Source organism: Trachurus japonicus, chromosome 10, assembly GCF_045865225.1.
Source record: "Trachurus japonicus isolate A0001 chromosome 10, Traja_1.0".
In the NCBI taxonomy this organism is placed as follows: domain Eukaryota; kingdom Metazoa; phylum Chordata; class Actinopteri; order Carangiformes; family Carangidae; genus Trachurus; species Trachurus japonicus.
The window spans coordinates 24,423,559-24,444,144 of NC_140916.1; the positions used below are offsets into that span (position 1 = coordinate 24,423,559).

The window sequence follows — 20,586 nt, forward strand, 5'->3', positions numbered from 1 at the left end:
ATGGCTGTGGAAGTGAATTTGTGTAAATAACTGCTTGGCCTCTTGAAGCCTCATGGCATAAATTTGCAACAGCGAAAACGAACGAATAAACACATGCAGCCGGTCGCTGTAGTAATTTAATGATCTCACACTTTCATCATATCGTAACGGGCATTATTTGTCACTTTGGAGCAATTAAACATAAAATCACCCTCTGCCCATAAAAAACAAAACAAGGAAAGCAATTATAACACAACTTTTAAGTAATCCCTGTAGCATCTAAATATTATTACTGTAGTGATAAAGATTGTCTAAGCGATTAGCTAACAGCATGGAAGCCTCCGAGGGACAATTCTGTTATATTTTCTAATAATTTTCCTACATTAGCCACAAATGAGGTAAAGAGTTGTTTTCCTTGTCAAATTTAACATGGATAACTTTAGAACTGTGGTTTTATGGTCCTCACTGCTTCTAGTTTATTCTTCTTTTCAGCCTTTTGTTACACATTGTGCTATACATCTTTGTGTCTCATTTCTTTATTCTTTGCCCCTCCTCTTTCTGCTCTCCCTGTTTTGTTCTGAGGCCGACACGATGTAAAAATGGCTGTGGGTGATGCCATAACTCAGCCTCTCCCTCTCCCTCTCCCTCTCCCTCCATCCATTCCTGCCGTACAGATCATCTCCAGAAGAGAAGCACTGTGTCTGGCTCCTAATATGCTTCATGAGGTGTGTAATTCACTGTGCTCCAGAGGGGAGCCATTTGTCTCGGGGGTTAACTAAGTGACACAACAGCACTTCCCCATTCCTGTTACCACCGTGGGACATGTTGAACTAATCTAGGCAGGTAGAGAGATGGAGGATCCTGCACTTTAGCAATTAAGCATTAAGATTTGTTCAGGAAATCGATCCTAATGAAGTCAGAGGGAAGTTCAAATTAAGTGTAAATATTTGTAAGCAAATATAATGTTACAGCGGAAAATAAAGGAGTGATAAATAGGAGACTAAACTAAAAGCGAAGTCTGGCTTTCTCCGAGCATCAAATATCTTCCTCAACCCCTGTTTTGTGTATTTTCTTTTCCTCCCCTTGTGTTTCGTTCTCATTTTCTTCCTCTTCTCTGCAACTCTTTCTTTCGCTTTTTCCGCCATGCATCACTGACACTTCAACCAAGAGCCTGACTGGCTTGTTTTCGTGGTGACCTGTCTCCCTGCCTGCAGTATATGTTTAAGCGTGGAAGAGAACACATACACACACACACGCACATGCACACATACACACACTAATTTAGGGAGATTTATGAGGGGGGCCTTGCACCAGGAGCCATGCAGGCTGACCCCAGGGGTGTAGGGGGGCACTGGGTGGGGGAGGGGCCTTGGCTCCACAGGGGGGGACATTAATAATCCAGAACCAGGTCTGTCTCTGGGACTGGCCCTGGGCTTCGGACACCAGGCTGCAACAGTGGCCCAGTTTAGCCATACTGGGAGAGAAACATCCAGTTTCACCAGTGCCAGATAAACAACTACATACACAGACAAAGACGTTGACCAAAAAAAAAAACTACAAAACATAAAAGAAAACATGCAAAATCTCATATCGAACACACAGGAACATGGGGGCAGTTGACGAAAACAGAGCCCATCATACAGACACGCACACACTTTGCTCCATTCCTTAGGAGTGCTACTAAAGTAGCGACGAGCACCTCTATATTGCCCTCATGTCTATCTTAAGTATCATGATTTATTTAAATAGAACATCTCACTGCGCTGAAAAATTCATCTCCAGCTCGCTCTGTGCGTCGTCCCATCCTCTTCCTTGTCTGTATCCGCTCGATGTGTGTGCATGTCATGTCAGCTGGATGTGCCCTGTCTTTAAATATTTCTCAGTACAAATGGACCCAGGAGGAGGGAGACGGTGGGTCAGGGGGAATCCGCGCTGTGCCTTCACCGCTCAGGGAGAGGCCCCACTTGGGAGAGATCGCTGCTCGCTTTCCCCCGCGGAGCCGGAGCTCCGGTCTCAGCTTGGGGACAGAAGTCCCAGAGACACTTAACCAATTGTGTTTCATCCATTTCATCCGAAAAGGATCATTCAAAATTCAACTGAGAAACTGTGCGGGGAGCATTGAAAGACAGGCGGCGAGATCTGTGCTGCTCTGGAACAGCGCTGGAAGAAGGAGTAGCTGGGTTCAACAACTTGTAGCCTGATAACATCGGTACCTGTGGCCTGGCTTTGCACCAGAGCACTGGGGGGGAAAATGCAACCAAATAAACATCTGTGCATGGGTGTGTGTTTGTGTGTGTGTGTGTGTGCGTGTGTATCAAAGCCATGATGAATAAGAGGCTGTCTGGGTGATGGACAAGCTTGGCAGGCGGTGCTGATTGAAACACTTCCTCTGTCAGGCCTGGCCCATTAATCTGATGGAGACAGAGACAAAGAGAGCGAGGGAGGGAGAGAAAAGAGAGAGAGAGAGGGGGAGGTGAGAGAGAGAGAGGGAGAGAGAGAGAGAGAGGGGCTCCAGGCCCTCAAACCATGGGATTAATGAAGGGTCCTGGTCCCTCTCACCTCAGCGCTGTCCTGCCACGCTGGGACGCTCTGCTACCCTGTCCAGCCCAAACCCTGCCCTCGTGGGACTGACCAGTGAATAATGGCCCTGTCATCAGCCTGGGTAGACGCCGCCGCACAGCCGAAGGGTGTGTGTGACCGCGTGTGCACATGTGTGTGTGTTTGTGACTGTGTGCTTATGCCTGCCCGTGTGCCTCCCTGTGCAGTCATTTACCCTAAATGTTCTCCTCTCTACCTTAGTTGAAGACTGATGTATTCATATTGAATAGTGTTGATTTAAGCACATGTTAAACTTAATGCATAATGCATCGACTATATATAGCTTGATAAAGAGCATTGTGTCAACCCGGGACCAGCCCCATACATTGTGGGGATGAATGTGCCGCTTGCAAAAGTTCTTTCTTTTTGTTCCATTTAAGCACCGTATTAAATCATAACTATGACTGTGACTGTACACAGGCTCAAGGTTATGTTTCTAAATGCAGCAGGATCAGAAATCAGAAACTTAATTAGTGTGCCGCGTTTGTTCTCGGGTAAAAAGTTGTTCCCTCCAATGGGTCTTGAGGGAGTAATAGGGTAACAGAGAGTGGGAGAGACTAAGAAACTGTGAGACAGAGAGAGAGTGTGTGTGTGTGTGCGACAGGGGAAAGACAGAGAGAGACTGATATTGAACAGAGATGTATGGTTTCCTGTAGTGTGTATGTGTGTGTCTGAGGGAACGCGCGTTGTGTGTGTGTGTACATGTGCACATGTGTGTTTTGGCCTTGCATCCCTCTGTGTTTATCAAACATATTACAGCTCCTTCTAGATTCCTCACCTGCACACCCCCAGCCTGCTACATATGGCCCACCAATCACAAAATAAGGAATCATGCATACATTAGCATAGCTAATGGCCTACCCTCTCCATTTAATATGCAAATTTTCTGAAACATTACTGAATGCCGTCTGTTCTAAATGAATAAATTTGAATCGCAATTAGAATAATCCTTTATAATTAATGAAAACTGTCAATTTTGGTTCATAAGTAATTTGATTAAAGTGGTGATGGGACACTTATGAAGTTCATCGGGCTGCAAGGAGTGTGAACACACACTCGCACGCATGCATGCAAGCAAACACACACACACAAACTGCATGACGACCAACAGCAGGGCCGTGGCTGCATTATTGATGAAGATGATTAATAAACTTATGAAAGTGGTTGTCACACATGCCAGACCCCCTTTTTTTTTTCCAGCAACCCAACACAACTTCTTTCCACTCCTTTACCGCCGTGGAGAAACAACAGATCAATCACGGCTTTCTGCCACCTGACAGAGAGGGAAAAGTGAGGGAGTGATTGAAAAGGTTTCCTGGCCTCATGGTGCTGTGTCAGTGGCCTGTCTGTCCGGTGGGAGACACTGATGGACTGTCGAGAGCAGAGTGAGCGCCGCGACGAGCGCACACACACACAAACACACACATGCCAAGTCATTACAGGGGGGGGCTGGAACACTTCTCTGTTGTTTCTCGCAGGAGGAACGGGGGCCAGTGCTGCTGTTTGTGTATAATAACGTGTTAGGAGGAGCTCATAGTTAAAGACGACGGAGGCCGGTGTGCATCAGCATCCCCTTCTTCACCATTAACTCTCTCATGCTGTGCTGTGCTGCTACTGGAGCGTATAATGGTGTCACTTAAATTAGGGTCACTCAACTGTGGGAAATTGTGTATCGCTTCCCCTTGTAGGCTATGTATGTGAATGTGAGCGCGCTGGTGTCTGTCTCTGGGTGTGTGTGTGTGTTGCGTGTGTTTGAGAGTGTGTGTTTGCATGGCTTCAACCCAATAATAATGGTCCAGATAGTGTAGAGCCTCGCAGACTAATTAGCCAAATCACTGAGAAAATAGCAGCTTGCTAATTAATGGGTATTATGGCATTTCAGAAGTCACTGCTCTAATTGGGAGGGAACTGAGCCTCACATTTCCATACTGCAGTAATACCAGCTTTATCCGTCCGTCTATCTGTCCGTCTGTCTGCCTACTTGACATGCTTGCTTTTAAACACAATCCTCCACAGGCACGCGGGGAAAAATAATTATCCTGCGTGAGCTCATATTTTCAAACATACATGCAGCTATGTACAGGATATGTATAAACACAGCGCCAAGTTTTTTACACGCAAAGGAAAGTATTTCCACCACGGGGAGACGGGAATCACAAGACAAAACATTCCTGTGACCTCTGACCCATTATCTTTTGTATTTATTATAATTGAATAGCTTTATATTGCTGCGAGAGGGAAACCTGCCTGATGCAAGTGAATTGGTGAGTAATATAATCCCTCTGAATAATTCTCCCTCTTATGTTGTGTGTGTGTGTGTGTGTGTACCTCCAACCAGCCACTCATCTGGTACACAATGCATACATGCATATCCCCTATAGATTCCTCTTAACCCTATCAGACGGCGGGACAATCAAAACAGATTTGCATTCAAATGCCACATGCTCGGTATCAAATATCAAATCAAGCTGGAGTCACCGAGACAGACAGACAGTCACCTCCTCCTCCCTGCCTCCTCCACCTCCCCTCCTGCACCTCCTCCTCCTCCTCCTCCTGCTGCTTTTCGCCTCTCAGGGTCCCAGGGACTCCCATTCTCCCCCGGACGAGCTCTATCGAGGAGTGACAGGCTGTGGCCGGGGCTTGATTGACAGCCTGTTGATGCTTCTCTTTCCACCACACACACACACACATACGCAGTCTTCTCCTTCTACATACACTCCACATTTGCCTCCACCACATCCCCCTGCCCGTGCACTGGTCTGGGTGTCTGTGATAGCCCCTGGGCTTGTGCCCCGCAGGCTGCACAGCACTATACATACAAATCACAGTGTGTCAGGCTTGTGAATGGGCCCATTTTGACTTTGTCCTTGTAAAGTCAGGCCCCCCTTGAAGCAGGCTGGATCTGTATCCTGCCTCTCTCTCTCTCTCTCTCTCTTTTTTTTTTACTTTCCCTCTCAGTCTCACATGCACACACAGGCAGATGCATGATGGGACTAACACAAAGGGACAAGTAGCGCACACACACACATACGCAGACACAAAACACACACTGGAAAAATGGCAGATTTAAATTTGGTGCTAATGGGCAGCACCTCACAGGAGCAGGGCATAAATACATCAACAACAACACAACTGCATAGACCGGGGTCCACACACACACACACACACACACACACCATTACAGCCAAGACCTGGGGCCTAATCTCACACACTCAGCTTGTACACCTGGTTAATGTTAAGAGGGCAGTTATAGTCAATTACATTCCCATATAACGCATAAACCTCCACCCTGCCTGTGTCGGAGAGAGTAATTGAAAACAGGCGCAGAACGCACCGGGGTCCAGGCAAAAAGTCAACTTCCCACCCCTGACTTTCCCATTCACTATATATGCGCCGTCTTCCCGTTCCATATTCTGGTGTCCTGGGGGTAAATGTGAGGGGGAGGAAGGCGTGCGGTTGCCATTTGGATATGAGGCAGTGAAAGAGCAGGAGAATATGGAGTCACATGAGGTACTGGAGAGGAAGACAAAAGGAGTGGGAAGGGAAGTGGGGGGGAGACGGTGAGGGCTTTGTCCCCCAGGTGAGGAGCAGTTTAGGGTCAGGGTGACAGGGTGGTGGATTGGTGGTGGTGGTGGTGGTTGTGGTTGGGGGGAGTTAAAGGGGGGTGGGGGGGGGGGGGTGCAGTGGTTGTAAGTAGGAGTTTGAGACTGACAGGTGACATTACCCTGCGTCATGGCTGGTGGGACAGAGGGACAGAGGGCGCGATGGTTATCCAAGCAGAGAAATGTCACCGACCAGACACCGCTGTGACACACACACAGACACAAACAAGAGCTTGCACAGACACACACATATATACACACACACACACACATACACACACAAGCACACAAAGATCCAGGACAAAGGAGTCTGGAGTCTTTGAGAGCGAAAAAGGCTGGCTACAGTGGGCAGAGATGAAGAGATTACATCCTCTCCATTTAAAAAAGGAAGATGAGAATAAAGAGACAAAGCAGAAGAAAAGGCTAAGAGTCACTGACTATACTATTACGAGTCAACAACCTTGCATTTATTCACATTGCCTGTTTCCTAAACACAAGCCGTCTCTCAGCAAGTTGGTCCTACTGTTATGTCCTCGCATTTGTCCCTCTTTCAATCCGTTGCTGCCGTTTTCATTAAAGCCTAACCTAATTTTTGGCAAAGCTTATAAAATGTCCATATTGCTGCTCATTCGACCCCATTGATTTAGTGTTTGGTTAAATATTCAAGACTGTGGATGCAATTAACATGCTGTTAATGAATAATTGATCGCATCTTAAGCGGCCATAAAACTCATGCATATTAATTATTGAAACAGGAAATATGAAAAAAAAACAACCTTCCTTGTTTTGCCTCAATCAACCTTCTTTCATTTTGTTTCTTTAGTCAGAAAGGCATGTTGAGAGTATTCAAGGGGGAAGAGTGCAGCCTTTTTGAGTGTGTGTGTGTGTAAGAGTGCTATGAACACTATGCAAATGCCTCCTATAAACACTGCTTTAACAGCCCTTATATGCATTTAGCTGTCTTTTGAGTACATCCATTTTGCTCGTACATACATACATCCCTGGGTTTGTGTGTGTGTGCCTGTCGTAGCTACAGCTCGGTATGATGTGCAGTGCAGTGCAGAGCAGTGCAGGTGAGCATTGTGTTGTGACAGCCTCATGTGTGACAGAGGTAGTAGCTGCCTGTTTTGAGAGGCAAGTGTTTACCAGGAGCGAACACAACAAAAAACAAATCTAGCGAACACGGGGAGGCTTGTCAGCGCAACACCGGAGATCAGTCAGCCAACGATAAGCTTCCCTCTCCCACTGTGTCTCTGCTGGTGTATGGTTATAGGCTGATGTTGCCCCTGGCACCTCCCTGGGCCCTGGTGTGTGGAGAACAATGGTGTAGAGAGTGAGCTGGGGGTGGGAGTCAGCCTGAATGTGCCTCGCATTAATGCTGTGGTGCACCTGTGGTCAGGTGAATATTCAACTCTCTGTGTGTGTGTGTGTGTGTGTGAGAGAGAGAGGGGAAGCTAAACTGACTGTATGTTTGGAAGGTTAAATTCATTATCCGTACATCCTGCACTCCTAAACCACTCTAAAATGACTTGACATGAAAAACACATCCCTGAAGCAGCCGCACACTCCAGGAAAACACCAATTTACATCGTCGCTTGTTATTTATTTAGCACACAAAAAAGCCCTTGGAAGTGTAGGTGTGTGTATGTGTGTGTGTGTTACCCCATCTATCTCCCTCTCCGGAACCTAACTAACTACTCGGTGATGTCGGTGCCTCGGAGCTAAAAGTGACAAGCCGTCAATTGTGTTCCAATATTAACCCCCTCTCAATGTCTGCGTGCCCGTCTTCTTCTCTGTGATGTCGGCTTGATCAAAGAAGCAGCACTTTGGTAAAAATAACCAGGGAGAGTGAGATGGAGGACACCATGCTGCTTACAGACTGATGAACGACGGCCAGTCTTTCAGCAAAAACACTGTTCCCCTATTTTTTTTTTTCCTCTTTGCTTTGTCCTCCTCCTCAGTCTCACTCGTTATCTCCTTCTCTCTCTCTGTGTCTTGAAGAGGCAACATGAGGCGTCGGCTGAGCATGATGCAGTGTCCTGTCTACACGGCCAGGTGGTCACAACTTGAAGTAGTTCATGGAGTGTACAGTGTAGGATTTTATTGAAAGGAGGAGGCTATATGCTGAAGCTTTTTATTTGGAGAGGAAGATAGCTCGCCAACATTTTTTTTTCTCCCCGTATTCCGTCCCTCTTTTCCTGAAGAGAAAACGAAAAAGGTCTGGGCGGCGGGGGATAAAAGGGAGAAACAGACCACTGGAGAGACAGAATATGATAGAAAGATGCCCCGTGTCTGTGTTTCATCTTATCTTAGTAGGTTCACCTAGCGGTGAGATTCCTCAAACGCACCTTCAATCCTCAGCAAGAGAGGAGGGGGGGCTGAAAGGGAAGAGACAGAAAAGAAAAGAAAAAAGGTAGACGCGCACACACACACACACACACACACACACACACACGAAGAGAGAGAAAGGGAGAGATGGGAGGTGGATCTCTGTGGCTAATTCTCTGGGTGTGGGAAAGCAGAGCACCTAACACAGGTTGGCCTGGTTTCAGTAATGAGTTTGATTCTTCTCTCTGCCTCCCCAGTCTCACTGGGGACCAAGACTGCATAATAACATCCTCCATACACACACACACGCACACACACATGCACACAGGACACACACACACACACACACACACACACACACACACAGGTCTATGGGGAGCTAATTATTCTCACCTGTGTTAATTATTGCTGTAAGCCAATCAGCGGACTCTGTGCTAATTAGGCAGTGTTAGGTCTGATTAGTGTTTTGCAGCAGGCCCACTCAAACTGTTATCTACCATACTAGTCCCCTCAGGCGAGAGAGGAGAGAGGAGAACAGGTGGATGCTTGCCCGCTGTGTGTGTATGTGTGTGTGGGTGTGTGTGTGTGTGCTCACACTTAATAATAAATAACTGAAGGAAAGCCTAAATTCACAATTAAACAAAGTCTAATCAGTTTCTTTCCGAATCAAACTTCCCTTAAACAAAACAACACATGCCATCAACTCATCCAGTCTGTACCCTCTGAGTTAATTGGTCCTGGTTTGAGGTCATTTCTTTTATCTGGACACACAGCCCCGGTGCCCTTTTAGTTAATGAGGGCTGATCCAGGATCAGTTATGTCACTAATGGCTCCTTTTGGCCAGGATAACCCCTCAGATTGATCCACACATCACACATGCAACCCCCGTCCTGACCCAGGACTGCTATGTGTGTGTGTGTGTGAGAACATGTGTGTTTTCCAGAGAAACTGAAAAGCTTAAAAGAAAAACAACAAAAAACTGAAGAAAGGCAGAGAGTGATAGAATAAATGGAGGGTCCATGGAGGATCTCCAAACTGAGGAGAATGAAAAGGAAAAAAAGGAGAAAAGGGGGAGAAGGGATGAGAGGAGGAAGAGGAGGGAGAAGGAGGCTCGAGGAAACCTTCCTCTTATGACACGATTGATTTTCTTTCAGAGGCTTGAGCCTGTCACTACTGAACACTTGGTCCCCCACTCCAACACACACACACACACACACACAAACTCTGTGCCCTGACCTCCACGTGTGCCTGCTGGTCCATACTGGGTCTAATGACACCGGGGCCTCCCACAGATCAATACTAAGCTGTCACTCAGCTGGCACGAGCACGCACGCACGCACGCACGCACACACACACACACACACACACACACACACACAAGCAGTTGGACAGATGCAGACACACACATGCTCGCACGCGCGCACACACACACACACACACACACACACACACAAGTGAGGCAGGGTATGCGTTTGCACATTTGTGTATGCTGGGAGCAATGTTTTCTACAACCTCAGCAGATGCCCTCCTTCTCCCCCTCCGCCCACATCCCCCCTACACACACACACACACACACACACACACACACACACACACACACACACACACTGGACCAAAGCCATATTCACTCTCCTCAGCCGTTTTCTCACCCTCCTGCTCCTTCACACTGAGAGTCTGGGTCCTGATGTAATATTGATGAGCGAGGATGGAGGCCCTATAAAAAGTGATAGGTCCTTGTGATTGTAAATTATAAATTGTTATTGATTTCATGTCAATGCACGCATGCAAATGCGCGCACACACACACACACACACACACATACACATACACATACACATGGGTGCACACAAGTATCAAAACAGACACGGGAGAAAAGAAGAAGAGTTTATCTATTTTTTTCCCGCTCCTCTTGACTAACTTATTCCACGTCATTCACCACCGTCTCTTCCTGTTTCTTTTCTTCTTTCCATACCCCCTCCCTTCCTCACTCTCTCTCTTTCCTCTCCTCCTGCTCCTCCTCCTCCTCCTCAACAATCTCAAGCACTCATCCGCCTCTCTTCATACACATCTCAAGTGCCACTTAGAAAGCCAGACTCGGGGCTCGAGCCAAACTCTCCTCTCGGTGGCTCAGTGTTTGTGCAACTGTCTGCATGTGTGACTTGTGGTGTCTTGGAGTCAAGATCACAGAATGAAAAAAGAAAGAAAGGAAGAAAGAAAGAAAAAAAAAACACAGAACAAGAGGAAAAAAACCCTCCCACACCATCACAGCCACACATTTTCTTGTCTTTCTGGACAAACACGATAATTTATGTCCAAGTAAAAATCTGTTGATTGTGAAAAGCTCTGGCTTAAAACATTTGTTTTGTCTCTGTTAAATCACTAATTATAGCCTGGCACAACACAGGGCAGATGCAGGCTAATTCACCATTAGGCCGTTTGGTGTTTATTAAACTTTTATAATGTGATCACTCTGATAACGGCACAATTGTTTCCCTGGGCGTGTGTGATTATACTGTTGTACCCCTCTGTCCCCTTGTAATGGCTCCCACCGTGCGTGCGTGCGTGTGTGTGTGTCCATATATGTGTGTGTGTCTTGGAGCTTGCGGAGCAGTGTTTTCCATTTCTCATTAGAGTGGCACAGACTCCTGCTGCAGGGTCAAAGGAGGGGGGGAGAGGGAGTGTGAATGTGTGTGTATGCTTGTGTGTGTGTGTATCTGTTTGAAGGGGAGTGGGGTGGTAATGAGCGCAGGAACATAATACTACGGCGTCCATTAATGCTCTGAGGCAGTGACATTAGGCATACTTAACTAATAGAGCCAGTCTCTGCAATTACCCACTGTTATCTCTGCAGCTTTAGAGGGGAACCGGCTTTAATAAATGTTTGTAGTAATGTGATAAATGCCAGGTTTGCTCATTTGTAATCTACACTGCGGGACAAGGGGAAGCGGGTGGATCTAATTGTTTTCCTCCGGATTCGAGAATGTGGTTGAGTTCAGAGAAGTCCTCTGTAAAAAAAAAAAAAAAAAGAGAGAATTTTTCCTGCAGGTACGTCTCTCTTCCTCTGTGTATGTGTGCGTCTGTCTATCTATCTCTCTAAGTCTTCTCTCTCAGTGGGGTACTATTACACCTGTCCTCCTGTCAAACAGAGAAAAGCAGTCCATACCCGACGCTCACCGTCACGTCTCTGCCTCCTCTTTTTCCTCTCCTCTCATCTCTCTTTCATCCCGGCCCACATCAGAGGCGCGGCCGTGATTGTGTGTGTAAACATCTTGTCATGCTAACACGGGCGTCATGACAGAACAGAGATGCGCTTCATTAACGGTGCACTTGCAAGTTTATCTTTGTGTTTGGGCATGTTGAGTGCGGCTATACGTCTGTCTATAAGCGCGCGCGCGTGTGTGTGTGTGTGTGTGCATCATTTTCTAGGGTCAGTGGTGGAGGAGATGGATAAACACAGTGACAAAATTTTAGAAGCAATATCAGACACAACGCCGCAGAAGTAAAAGTTCTCTGTGTTTCGCTCAAGCGCTCCTGCAAAACCTCTCTCTGAATATCAACCAAAACTGTCAATTAACGCCCGAGTAATCACTTGTTACAGTAAGTGCACTAACAGTTTCTTCTGCTCACACTCCCTCATGCTTTTTGGCAGTAAATCTTCCCTGTTTGTGTGAAGACAATAGCCAGAGGAAGAGAGTGAGGGAGTGGTGTATTGAGAGAAAAAAGAGGGTACAGGAGGGAGGCAGAGGAGAAAGCTGCGCTGTTAATTGTTTTCCAGAAAAAGGTTGCGAAGGTCTGCGCGTTTGAACTGAATGTCACCTCATGTAAATCACAGCTCCTGTGTTGGAGAAGCCAATAACCGGGATAATTAGCGTGACTCGAGATCGAGGAAGAACTCGCTGCCGAGGAAGAGCGTTCAAACGTGGGGAAGATTCCAAGTGTGATTAACCAAAAAAAAAAAAAAGAAAAGAAAGAAAAACCTTCAGAGTTAAATCTGGAATATTGAGTGGGAGGACCAAAGAAAAGACACATAGACAGAGGGGCAGAGACACAGACGAGGAAGGAAGAAGAAGGAGAAGGAGAAGAAGAAGAAGAAGAGAGAGAGACATGGATGGAGAAAATCAGAGACACAAACACAGAAGGAAAGGAAACGAGTGAACATTCCTCTCAGCGAGGTCAAGCCACTCGGCAAACAAACAAACAGTGTTAGCAACACACACACACACACACACACAAAGGGGGTGAGGCGGTGTAAAACAACAAAGTGTCTCAGTCGATTGCCTACGCCTTACTTTGTCTCCCCTCATCACTTACATAAACACAAACAAAGGCCTTTAAATTCAGCTCAGCTTTTTGAAGTGGAACTGTGACATGTGCCTGGGTCTCATTTGCTGATGATTAATGCAAAGTAAAAAGAATATATTAGGAATGGGAGAATATATCATCCCTTTGATCGAACAATGCTGTTGACCATAATTGTCTGCATGTTGACGTCCCTGCTTTACGTTTAATTACGGCAGAGAGACTTCCTTGAAGATTTTCTTCTTGTCTCTTAATGTTGCAGCTCGAATTAGTCGAGCTCCGTGTCACAATATAAGAACAGATATGAAAAGGTTGAACTTGGAAGTGATGATATGGTTACTGATGGTACAACAGCACTCACTATACCGGTGCCAGAGTAGAGTACAAGTGTTGTTTTATATTTTTAAAGAAAATAAATCATCCTGCAGAACATAAAGTGATGTGAACATTGTTAAAAGGATCACTCCTGTGTTGTAGAGTCTCAGCGCCACTATCACACTGCATATCTCTCCCTCCCTGTCTCCCCCAGCGTGGAGCAGGTTTTCCTTCTATTGTGGCGTGTGAAACTGAGAGCGCCGATCACAGCGCCTGGCCAGCGATCCATTCTTCCTGGACAGATTGATGGAAAACAATCAACAGACTATACATCTTGCTCGGGCACAGCGGGTCATCTGCACTCATCCTGGACACCTGGACGCACATCCTGGGCTACAGCGGCTGAGGTAAAGCGCCAAAAGAGGTTTCTGGGGAGGGGAAACTGGCTGATGGGAAGTGAGACGCCAGGTCGCGGGGGGTATGGGGCGGGCTGGCATGAAGCGTACTGTCTGCGTTCTCACTTAGCAGAAATAATCAGTAAACAATGAATCATCAGGGCGGCTGGAAGCTATACTGCTCGATGACACACGGGCTCTGCCTGCTGGGAGAGGAAGCCTGAGTATCCTTCAGCGAGAGAGGAGCTGGTGTGTCTATTCAATTACGAACAGGGAGCCGTGCAGCACATTGGCTGTGAGAGAGAGAGCACTTAGTGGGGCCTTGTGCTTAGACTGTCCACACACATCAGAGCATTGAGAAAACAAAGCCCTTGCTCCTGCCACACACACACATAACCATGCATGTCCAAATGTATAGCATCACACCGAGAGGCGCTCACACTCGCGCTCTTCACGCCTCATTTGAAAAACAAATTGAGCGCATCTTCTAGGGCGAGTCACGGACTAAATCCTGGAAAACGTTACTCTTTCCTCACTCGCAGCTCCGCCACACACACACACACACACACGTGCACACGTCATACATGAGACCTTTCATATGGTAAATATATCTTCATTCTATTTCACCCCCCTCCTTCTATCTCTATCTCTCTGTCCTGCAATTTCCAACACCAAAAAATGTCTTAAATAGCTCTCGGAGAAGTAGGACGCTACTCATTTGGGTCAGCTCTGGCCGGCCAAAACCCTTCATTCTGGGACAGAACAAACACTGACACAAAGGCAGAGGGAACGGCCAAGGAGAGCGGGCAGGTCAAGCAGGGAATGTCAAGCAGTAATGACAAAGCAGTTTACAGAGAAAATAGAACTACAACTGTGCTATTTACAGTAGCTGCAGCCAAAAAAAAATCCCCCCATGTCATGAAACCCAGAACGTTTCATTGTAATGACATTTGTAAATTGCAGTTTATATGCCCTAATAAACAGACTGCTACCTGCGTTCAGCTGGGGAGCATTATCTTAACTACCTATAAAGTGTGATAGCAGCTCCGTGTTAGTTTATTGGGGGAAAGAATTAAAGTACAATGTAATACACACAGAGACTTGAGCATTAAAAATGCTTATTTCCAGTGTGTTCCTCATTATTTCCTCTCCACAAAACACAAAAAAGCTTGTGTTAATGTCGTGTTTCATATCAGTATAAACAAGCATAGGTATACTTTGGGAATGATGTGTGTTTTATTTATTTATTTTTGTCGTGGGGGTGTTCACAAATGAAAGCGAGCCAGTAGTTGGGGGGTGAGAGTGTTGAAGGTCTGGATGAGAGAGAAAGAGGCAGTGCTGTTTTAGAGGCTCCTCGACCTCCAAACTCTCTGCTGTCAATCAGCGCAGCCGTCCGTCCCCTGGGGCCACGCTTTCCTCCAACCCTGGGGGGGGACGGGGGGGTGGGGTGGGGGGAACCACCGCAGGGAAAAAAAAAAAGAACACAACCAAACAGATGCAGAGAGCTGCAGGTCAATGTGTGTGCGTGCTATATTTTTTGCACGCCTGTGGATTCTTAGGCCCGCGCATGCATGTGTCTGCATATGTATTTGTGTATTGTGTACGAGTTTATCTGAGGATGAGAGCTGCATCTGTGCCTGTGTGTGTGTGTGTGTGTTTGTGTGCGTTCTTATGTGTGAGTGTGACGCAGATTTGTGAGGCAGGCTGCACCTGAGGGAGGGGAGTTCTGCCTGCATATCGATGAGCCAGCAACTCTGCCTCTTTGCCCCTGAGCCCTGCACAAACACCACAGCCAGCTCAGGGCCAGTCCTGCTGCCCCCCCCCCCCCAAAAAAAAAAAAAAAAAGACTGCAGGAAAAGAAACAGCACATCAATGAGAGAATAAACCCTCTGATGAAGATCAGGGCACAATTTGAGAAGATCTCTCCTCCTTTTTAAGAGAAACACCAAAACAAGCTCAAAGAAAATCTTAAAAAAAGTTTTTAAAAAAAATGTACAGGGCAGCTACTGTCGTGTCGTGTGCACTGTATGGGCGACAGTGTTGCTCTCTGGGTCTTGTGATTGTTTGCTTCTCTTTGTCTTGGAGGGAAATGTCAGGTGGTCAGAGAGACACAGCAGAAAACCAACTGTGAGGGGGAAAAAAGTAGTGGAGTAGAGGGGGGAAGGAAATACAACATGACTAAGATGTGGAAAGATGAGGGAAAACCTCAATGTTTAGACACCAGCTGATCAGGGCAGATTACAGTCAGGAGAAGGCAGAGCGGGGGCCGTGAGAGTGTGTTTTCACCTTCTCACTAACACAGTCATGGATATGAAAGTGAAACTACACTGAGGGGACGGAAGGCGCTACCAGTAAACTACATTAGCATCAAATGCAAATGAGCAGGGGGCTAATGGCTGGACAGGTGCAGACTGGGCCTCTAAATGACACACACACACACAAACGTTTGCAGTCACACACACACACACACACAAACACACTGCACGCACACACACAAATGAGATGGATGAATTAAACATGGGTGGGCTCGGCTTGGGGGGCTGGCAGGGCTGACATAAAGTCAATGACATACATTATTCACTAGCGCACGTTAGCCAAGCCAAGACAACACATGACCTCTCACCCCAGGAAGTGCATCTAAACATAACAACCAAAACAATGACGGGGTTCCCCACTAGAGAGGGAGACAAAGAGGGGGGGAGAGTGGCAAACAAACAATACATCAGCTGGGGAAATGCAATAATCCTCAAATCACTGGGAGTGGAGGAGTTTATTTTACTCTTTCCAGATGTGTCAGGTGATCGGGTCTGACACCGACACCCAGAGGAAGACGAGACGCAGTGGAGGAGCGAGCGTATACGACCGTTAAGTGCGTCTGTGGTCCACAGGTCCTATACAGCTACACCCACCATGAGGCTGAGACTCGGCCCGTTCCACTGGCTCACAGAACAGGAAACTGTCGGCCATGACATCATCCTCCCCGGGAGGAGCACTTCCTGCCCGACATTCTTCACTCAAGACACACACACACTCGCCAGGAAATGGCCTCTATCAACACACACACACTCCTGGGGAAATAACCAGCCTGGACGCGGATACACAAGCACGGACACGCATGCAAGGAAATGGGCCACATCAACAGCGGGCTGCAAGGAGTGTGTGCGAAACCCAAACACACACAAAAGCGCACACTCAAAAACAGCAATAAACCTGAAATAACACCGTGTGTAAACTTGACGCCCCCTCCCCCCCGACCCTCCTCCTCCCCTACACTGTGAGTGGAAATGGGGATCATGGGATACGCAGGGCTATCCAGTGGATCCTTATCTCTGGTCACAGAGAGTTTCCCTCCCTCTCCCTGCCTGGGGGACACCCTGCAGTGGGCCTCGGGGAGCTGGACAGGCAAGAAAGGGGCCACAGGACACAGGTGGCAGGAGGACACATGGGGCCGGAGGGACAGTCATACCCCCAAAGCGGGCAGGATTCAGAGATTAGGCCACAATTATAGGGATGTCAATTAGCAACAACAGTTCTGTGAGGAGATACGTTTAAGAGCAGCTATGCAGAGAGAGAGCAAAGGTGGGCACGGGTGAGAGGGAAAATGTGTTTGTGATTTGAGGCCCATCCAGGCGCATGATAGACTGACTGGCAGTGGCTGCATATGATTAACCCCGCGCTAACCAGGAGCGATGGGGAAAGATGGAAGTGGAGGTGGAGGTGGGAGGGTGGGGGGGTTAAGGGTTTCCCTCATATTATCCTGCCTCTGTAAGAGGCTAAAGTGGACCACACATGTTTCCCTGGGGAAGACACATTGAGGCGAACAGGAGCCTCTCACCTTTCAGCTGCTTCCCCTGCCTAGTGTCAAGCACAGACACAACTTGTCACGTCTCCCTGAATTTCCATGGACTCGCCACCACGAAGGTTAAATCCATAAAATATGGCATGAATTGCTTTCAACTTGATCGTGGACTGATTCAGATCAGATGGGACTTTGAAAACTTATCTGAGACAGTCAGAGACGACAACACGCGTCAGACAAACAGACCTTAACAAAGACAGACAGAAAAGAGGACAGACAGACTGAAAATCTAAGTAACGTTCAAGTGCTTTTTTTTTTTTTTTTTTTTTGCTACTGTGGCCTAAACAAATGCTTCATAATTAAAATCTAATTCACATCGCTCCTTGTAGATGCTTTAAAGCCCAAACGCATTCTCTCCTCAAGAGGAGGGCGAGGTGCAGAAGAGAAGAGCGAGAGATTCTCCCGGTGAGCGAGTACAGTACCCAGAGCGCTGCCGATCCACACTGTACCAGATTTGTTCTCCTAACAATCAAATAAGTTTCTCATTAGCTGACTTTATTTTTCCTCATTCCTGCGGTTTTGCTGCAGTGGCCTGTTTCTCCCATCTTAACGAGAGAGAGCTAATTAGGCAATCAGACCCATTACTCTTCCAGAAGAGTTAGAGCTAGCCCAGCTAATTAGGGCTGTAAAATCTAATCATCTCTGTGAAACAGCAGAGGGCTAACGAGCCCTTATTTAACGAACTAAATAACTTCAAGGGTGGAGAGGGGCTGCTGATGGTATTTCTTTATGAATTTGAAGGAGGGGAACTCATGGTAATTGAGTCAGTTTCACCCTCACAGTTGTTTGTTTGTTTATGAATCTCTGATTATTACAACTGCCAAGAATATATTGGTACTAAATGAGCAAACGTATAAACCCCCCCCCCCCCTTCCTCTAAAAACGAGCTACCAGCGCCTCCTCCTCCCCCCTCCAACAGCTCTCCTCTCACCTGACCTATTTTCCTGTCCAGAAAGAGTGCTGCTCGCTGGAGAGAAAAACTGAGATATTGCTGTTGTTTTCCCTCCCCCTGTTCTAATTTGTTGTTCGTTAATGCTGCCCTCACACCTGAGCCATTGGGCGTCAGGGGAATACCGCAGAGCGAGCGAGCGGCCGCAACACATGCTCAGTGTGAGAAAGCTGTTCACGCCAGAGATCAGCCTGTTCCGTCCAAGGTGGCGCTGCTCAAACCACGGCAAGCTGTGGGGGGGGGGGGAGTTTAGCCAGGACGGCTGCCCCGCGAAAGACCCGAGCGACACGGGCGCACAAATGAGAAGCTCAACAAGTATGCACACAGGAAAACAAAAAAAAATCAGAAATATGGCACAGAGTGATGGGCAGGCGTGTTGTCTGAGGCCATGTGGTGGGGTGCAGCTGTCTCAGGGAGCGCTGAGGTGAGGCCTTCCGCTTCACTGGAGCGGAACCAGGGTGGCGCACACACACGCATAGATACACACATAGACAAACACACACATGCACACGAACACACACACAGACGCACACAGACGCACACGCAGGTAAAGAGTAGCTTTTGACAGAGCAGCAGCGAGAACAGGACAGCTGTGTTCATCAGATAGCACAGGTCACTGCCTCATTAACACTCACACAAATACACTCGAATGTGACAAATTCAAATCAGACATGAAACCTAAATAACCTACAATTGACTTCTATTCACCTGATGATACAGTTGTTATGATGCAAATGTTATGAATCATAAAACACAGAGGAGGTGATAACTGTGACTTCAAAAATGAAAGTTTGTTGCCCTCCTCCTCGTCTCGATCGGAGCAGCTTTAAATCTGCACGCTTCAGCAGTTGCTCAAGTATAAACAAATAATTTCCCTCACACTGTTTGTCCACATGTGTGCCACACACATGCACACAGCACGAGCCAGACTGTAAATCTACAGGGCCGCTGTGTGTGTGTTGTTTTGTTTTTTTTGCCGCCTGGCTGTAAATCATTGCGAGCCGCTGCATCAGTCAGAGGTAGTTTATGACGGCAGAAGGGGAAAGGTGTGCAACTCAAAAGAAAAAGTGTGAGTGTCAAGAGCAGCGCACAAGCTTCAGTACCACACCCCGTCCCAGGGTGAGATTTATGCACACACACACACACACACACACACAGACACACCAGGCTGTAGCTGTAACCCTAACTGCTCATCAGCGAAGTCATCAGCCCGACCACACAAACACAGTTTGACCACACTGGCAGCAGAGCTCCACTGCTCCAAATCACACACGTGCCACTGGGATATTATTTACTGCTGTTTCACACATTTTTTTCCACCTCACACAGACGATTACGGTTGCAGGAATTCAAACAACCTGTGGCCTGCTGTACTGGGCCCGCAGGTTTACATTTTATCATCCAGATCGCAGGGCGAAAGATGCTTTTCGGTGAAATCCCGTCATGATTTTATATCTGCAGTGTGTTTCTGCTGCCTGTGTATTCTGCACACACTTCTTGTTCAGGGACGGTCATACGTGCCCGCGATGACGGCGCAGCATCAAGTGGGGGTGGTGGTGGTGATGGTGGTGGGGGCGGGTTGGAGGGTCAGAGGCCAAAGTTTGCTTACCTGTCGATGATGACAGGGTCTGACGGGGTCTCGTTCCTGTTGCCACAACTCTTCTTATCGCAGCATCGACTGCAGAGAGACAGAAGAGGGGAGGTGGGGTTGGGGAGCAGAGACAAAGGGGAGAGTTAGTCATCGAGACGTGAACAACAGAAAGAGCAAGATAAGGTGCAACTCAGAGAGGCAGAGGAAGTCAGATGAGCGTACAGGAAAGGAGAAAAAGAGGAGGAAAGGGGCGTGAGATTTTTTTGCGGAGTGTAAGTCGACGCATGATTTGGATTTCTTCGGGGCTTGTGGAGGTAAGACTCTAGGCTCTAGCGCTACAGCAGGTGAGATTAACGCGGCGGTTTTAGGGAAAGTTTTGGAGGAAAAGCACAAAACCACTGAGCTCGAACGGGGCTGGGTACAAACTTGAATTAGCCTCCAGGGCTCAGGTTAGCTCCATTTCTGTCAGACATCACACAACCAGACATCTTATGTTCTCTATTTTTCCTCAGTGCTCGTCCCCTCCCTCTATCCCGCCTCTCTCTCTCTCTCTCTCTCTCTCTCGCTCCTTCTCTCTCTCAGAAGTGGGTCACAGAGTGGTCCCACTGGACCTGGGGAGTAGTGCATGCTCGCTAGAAGGGGGTTGCATACTGATGTGACGAGTCCTTTCT

The 20,586-nt window shown here is 47.4% G+C and overlaps 1 protein-coding gene across 6 annotated transcripts in view; it reads right to left on the reverse strand.

The window, feature by feature from the left end:
* Nucleotides 1-20,586, reverse strand: part of LOC146980107 (transcription factor COE1-like) — a 53,912-nt gene that overhangs the window by 26,915 nt on the left and 6,411 nt on the right. For all 6 annotated transcript variants that reach the window (XM_085788317.1, XM_085788318.1, XM_085788319.1 and 3 more), the window contains exon 6: nucleotides 19,934-20,002. In XM_085788317.1, coding sequence (XP_085644443.1) covers nucleotides 19,934-20,002 — 69 coding nt within the window. The remainder of the gene's footprint in view (nucleotides 1-19,933; nucleotides 20,003-20,586) is intronic.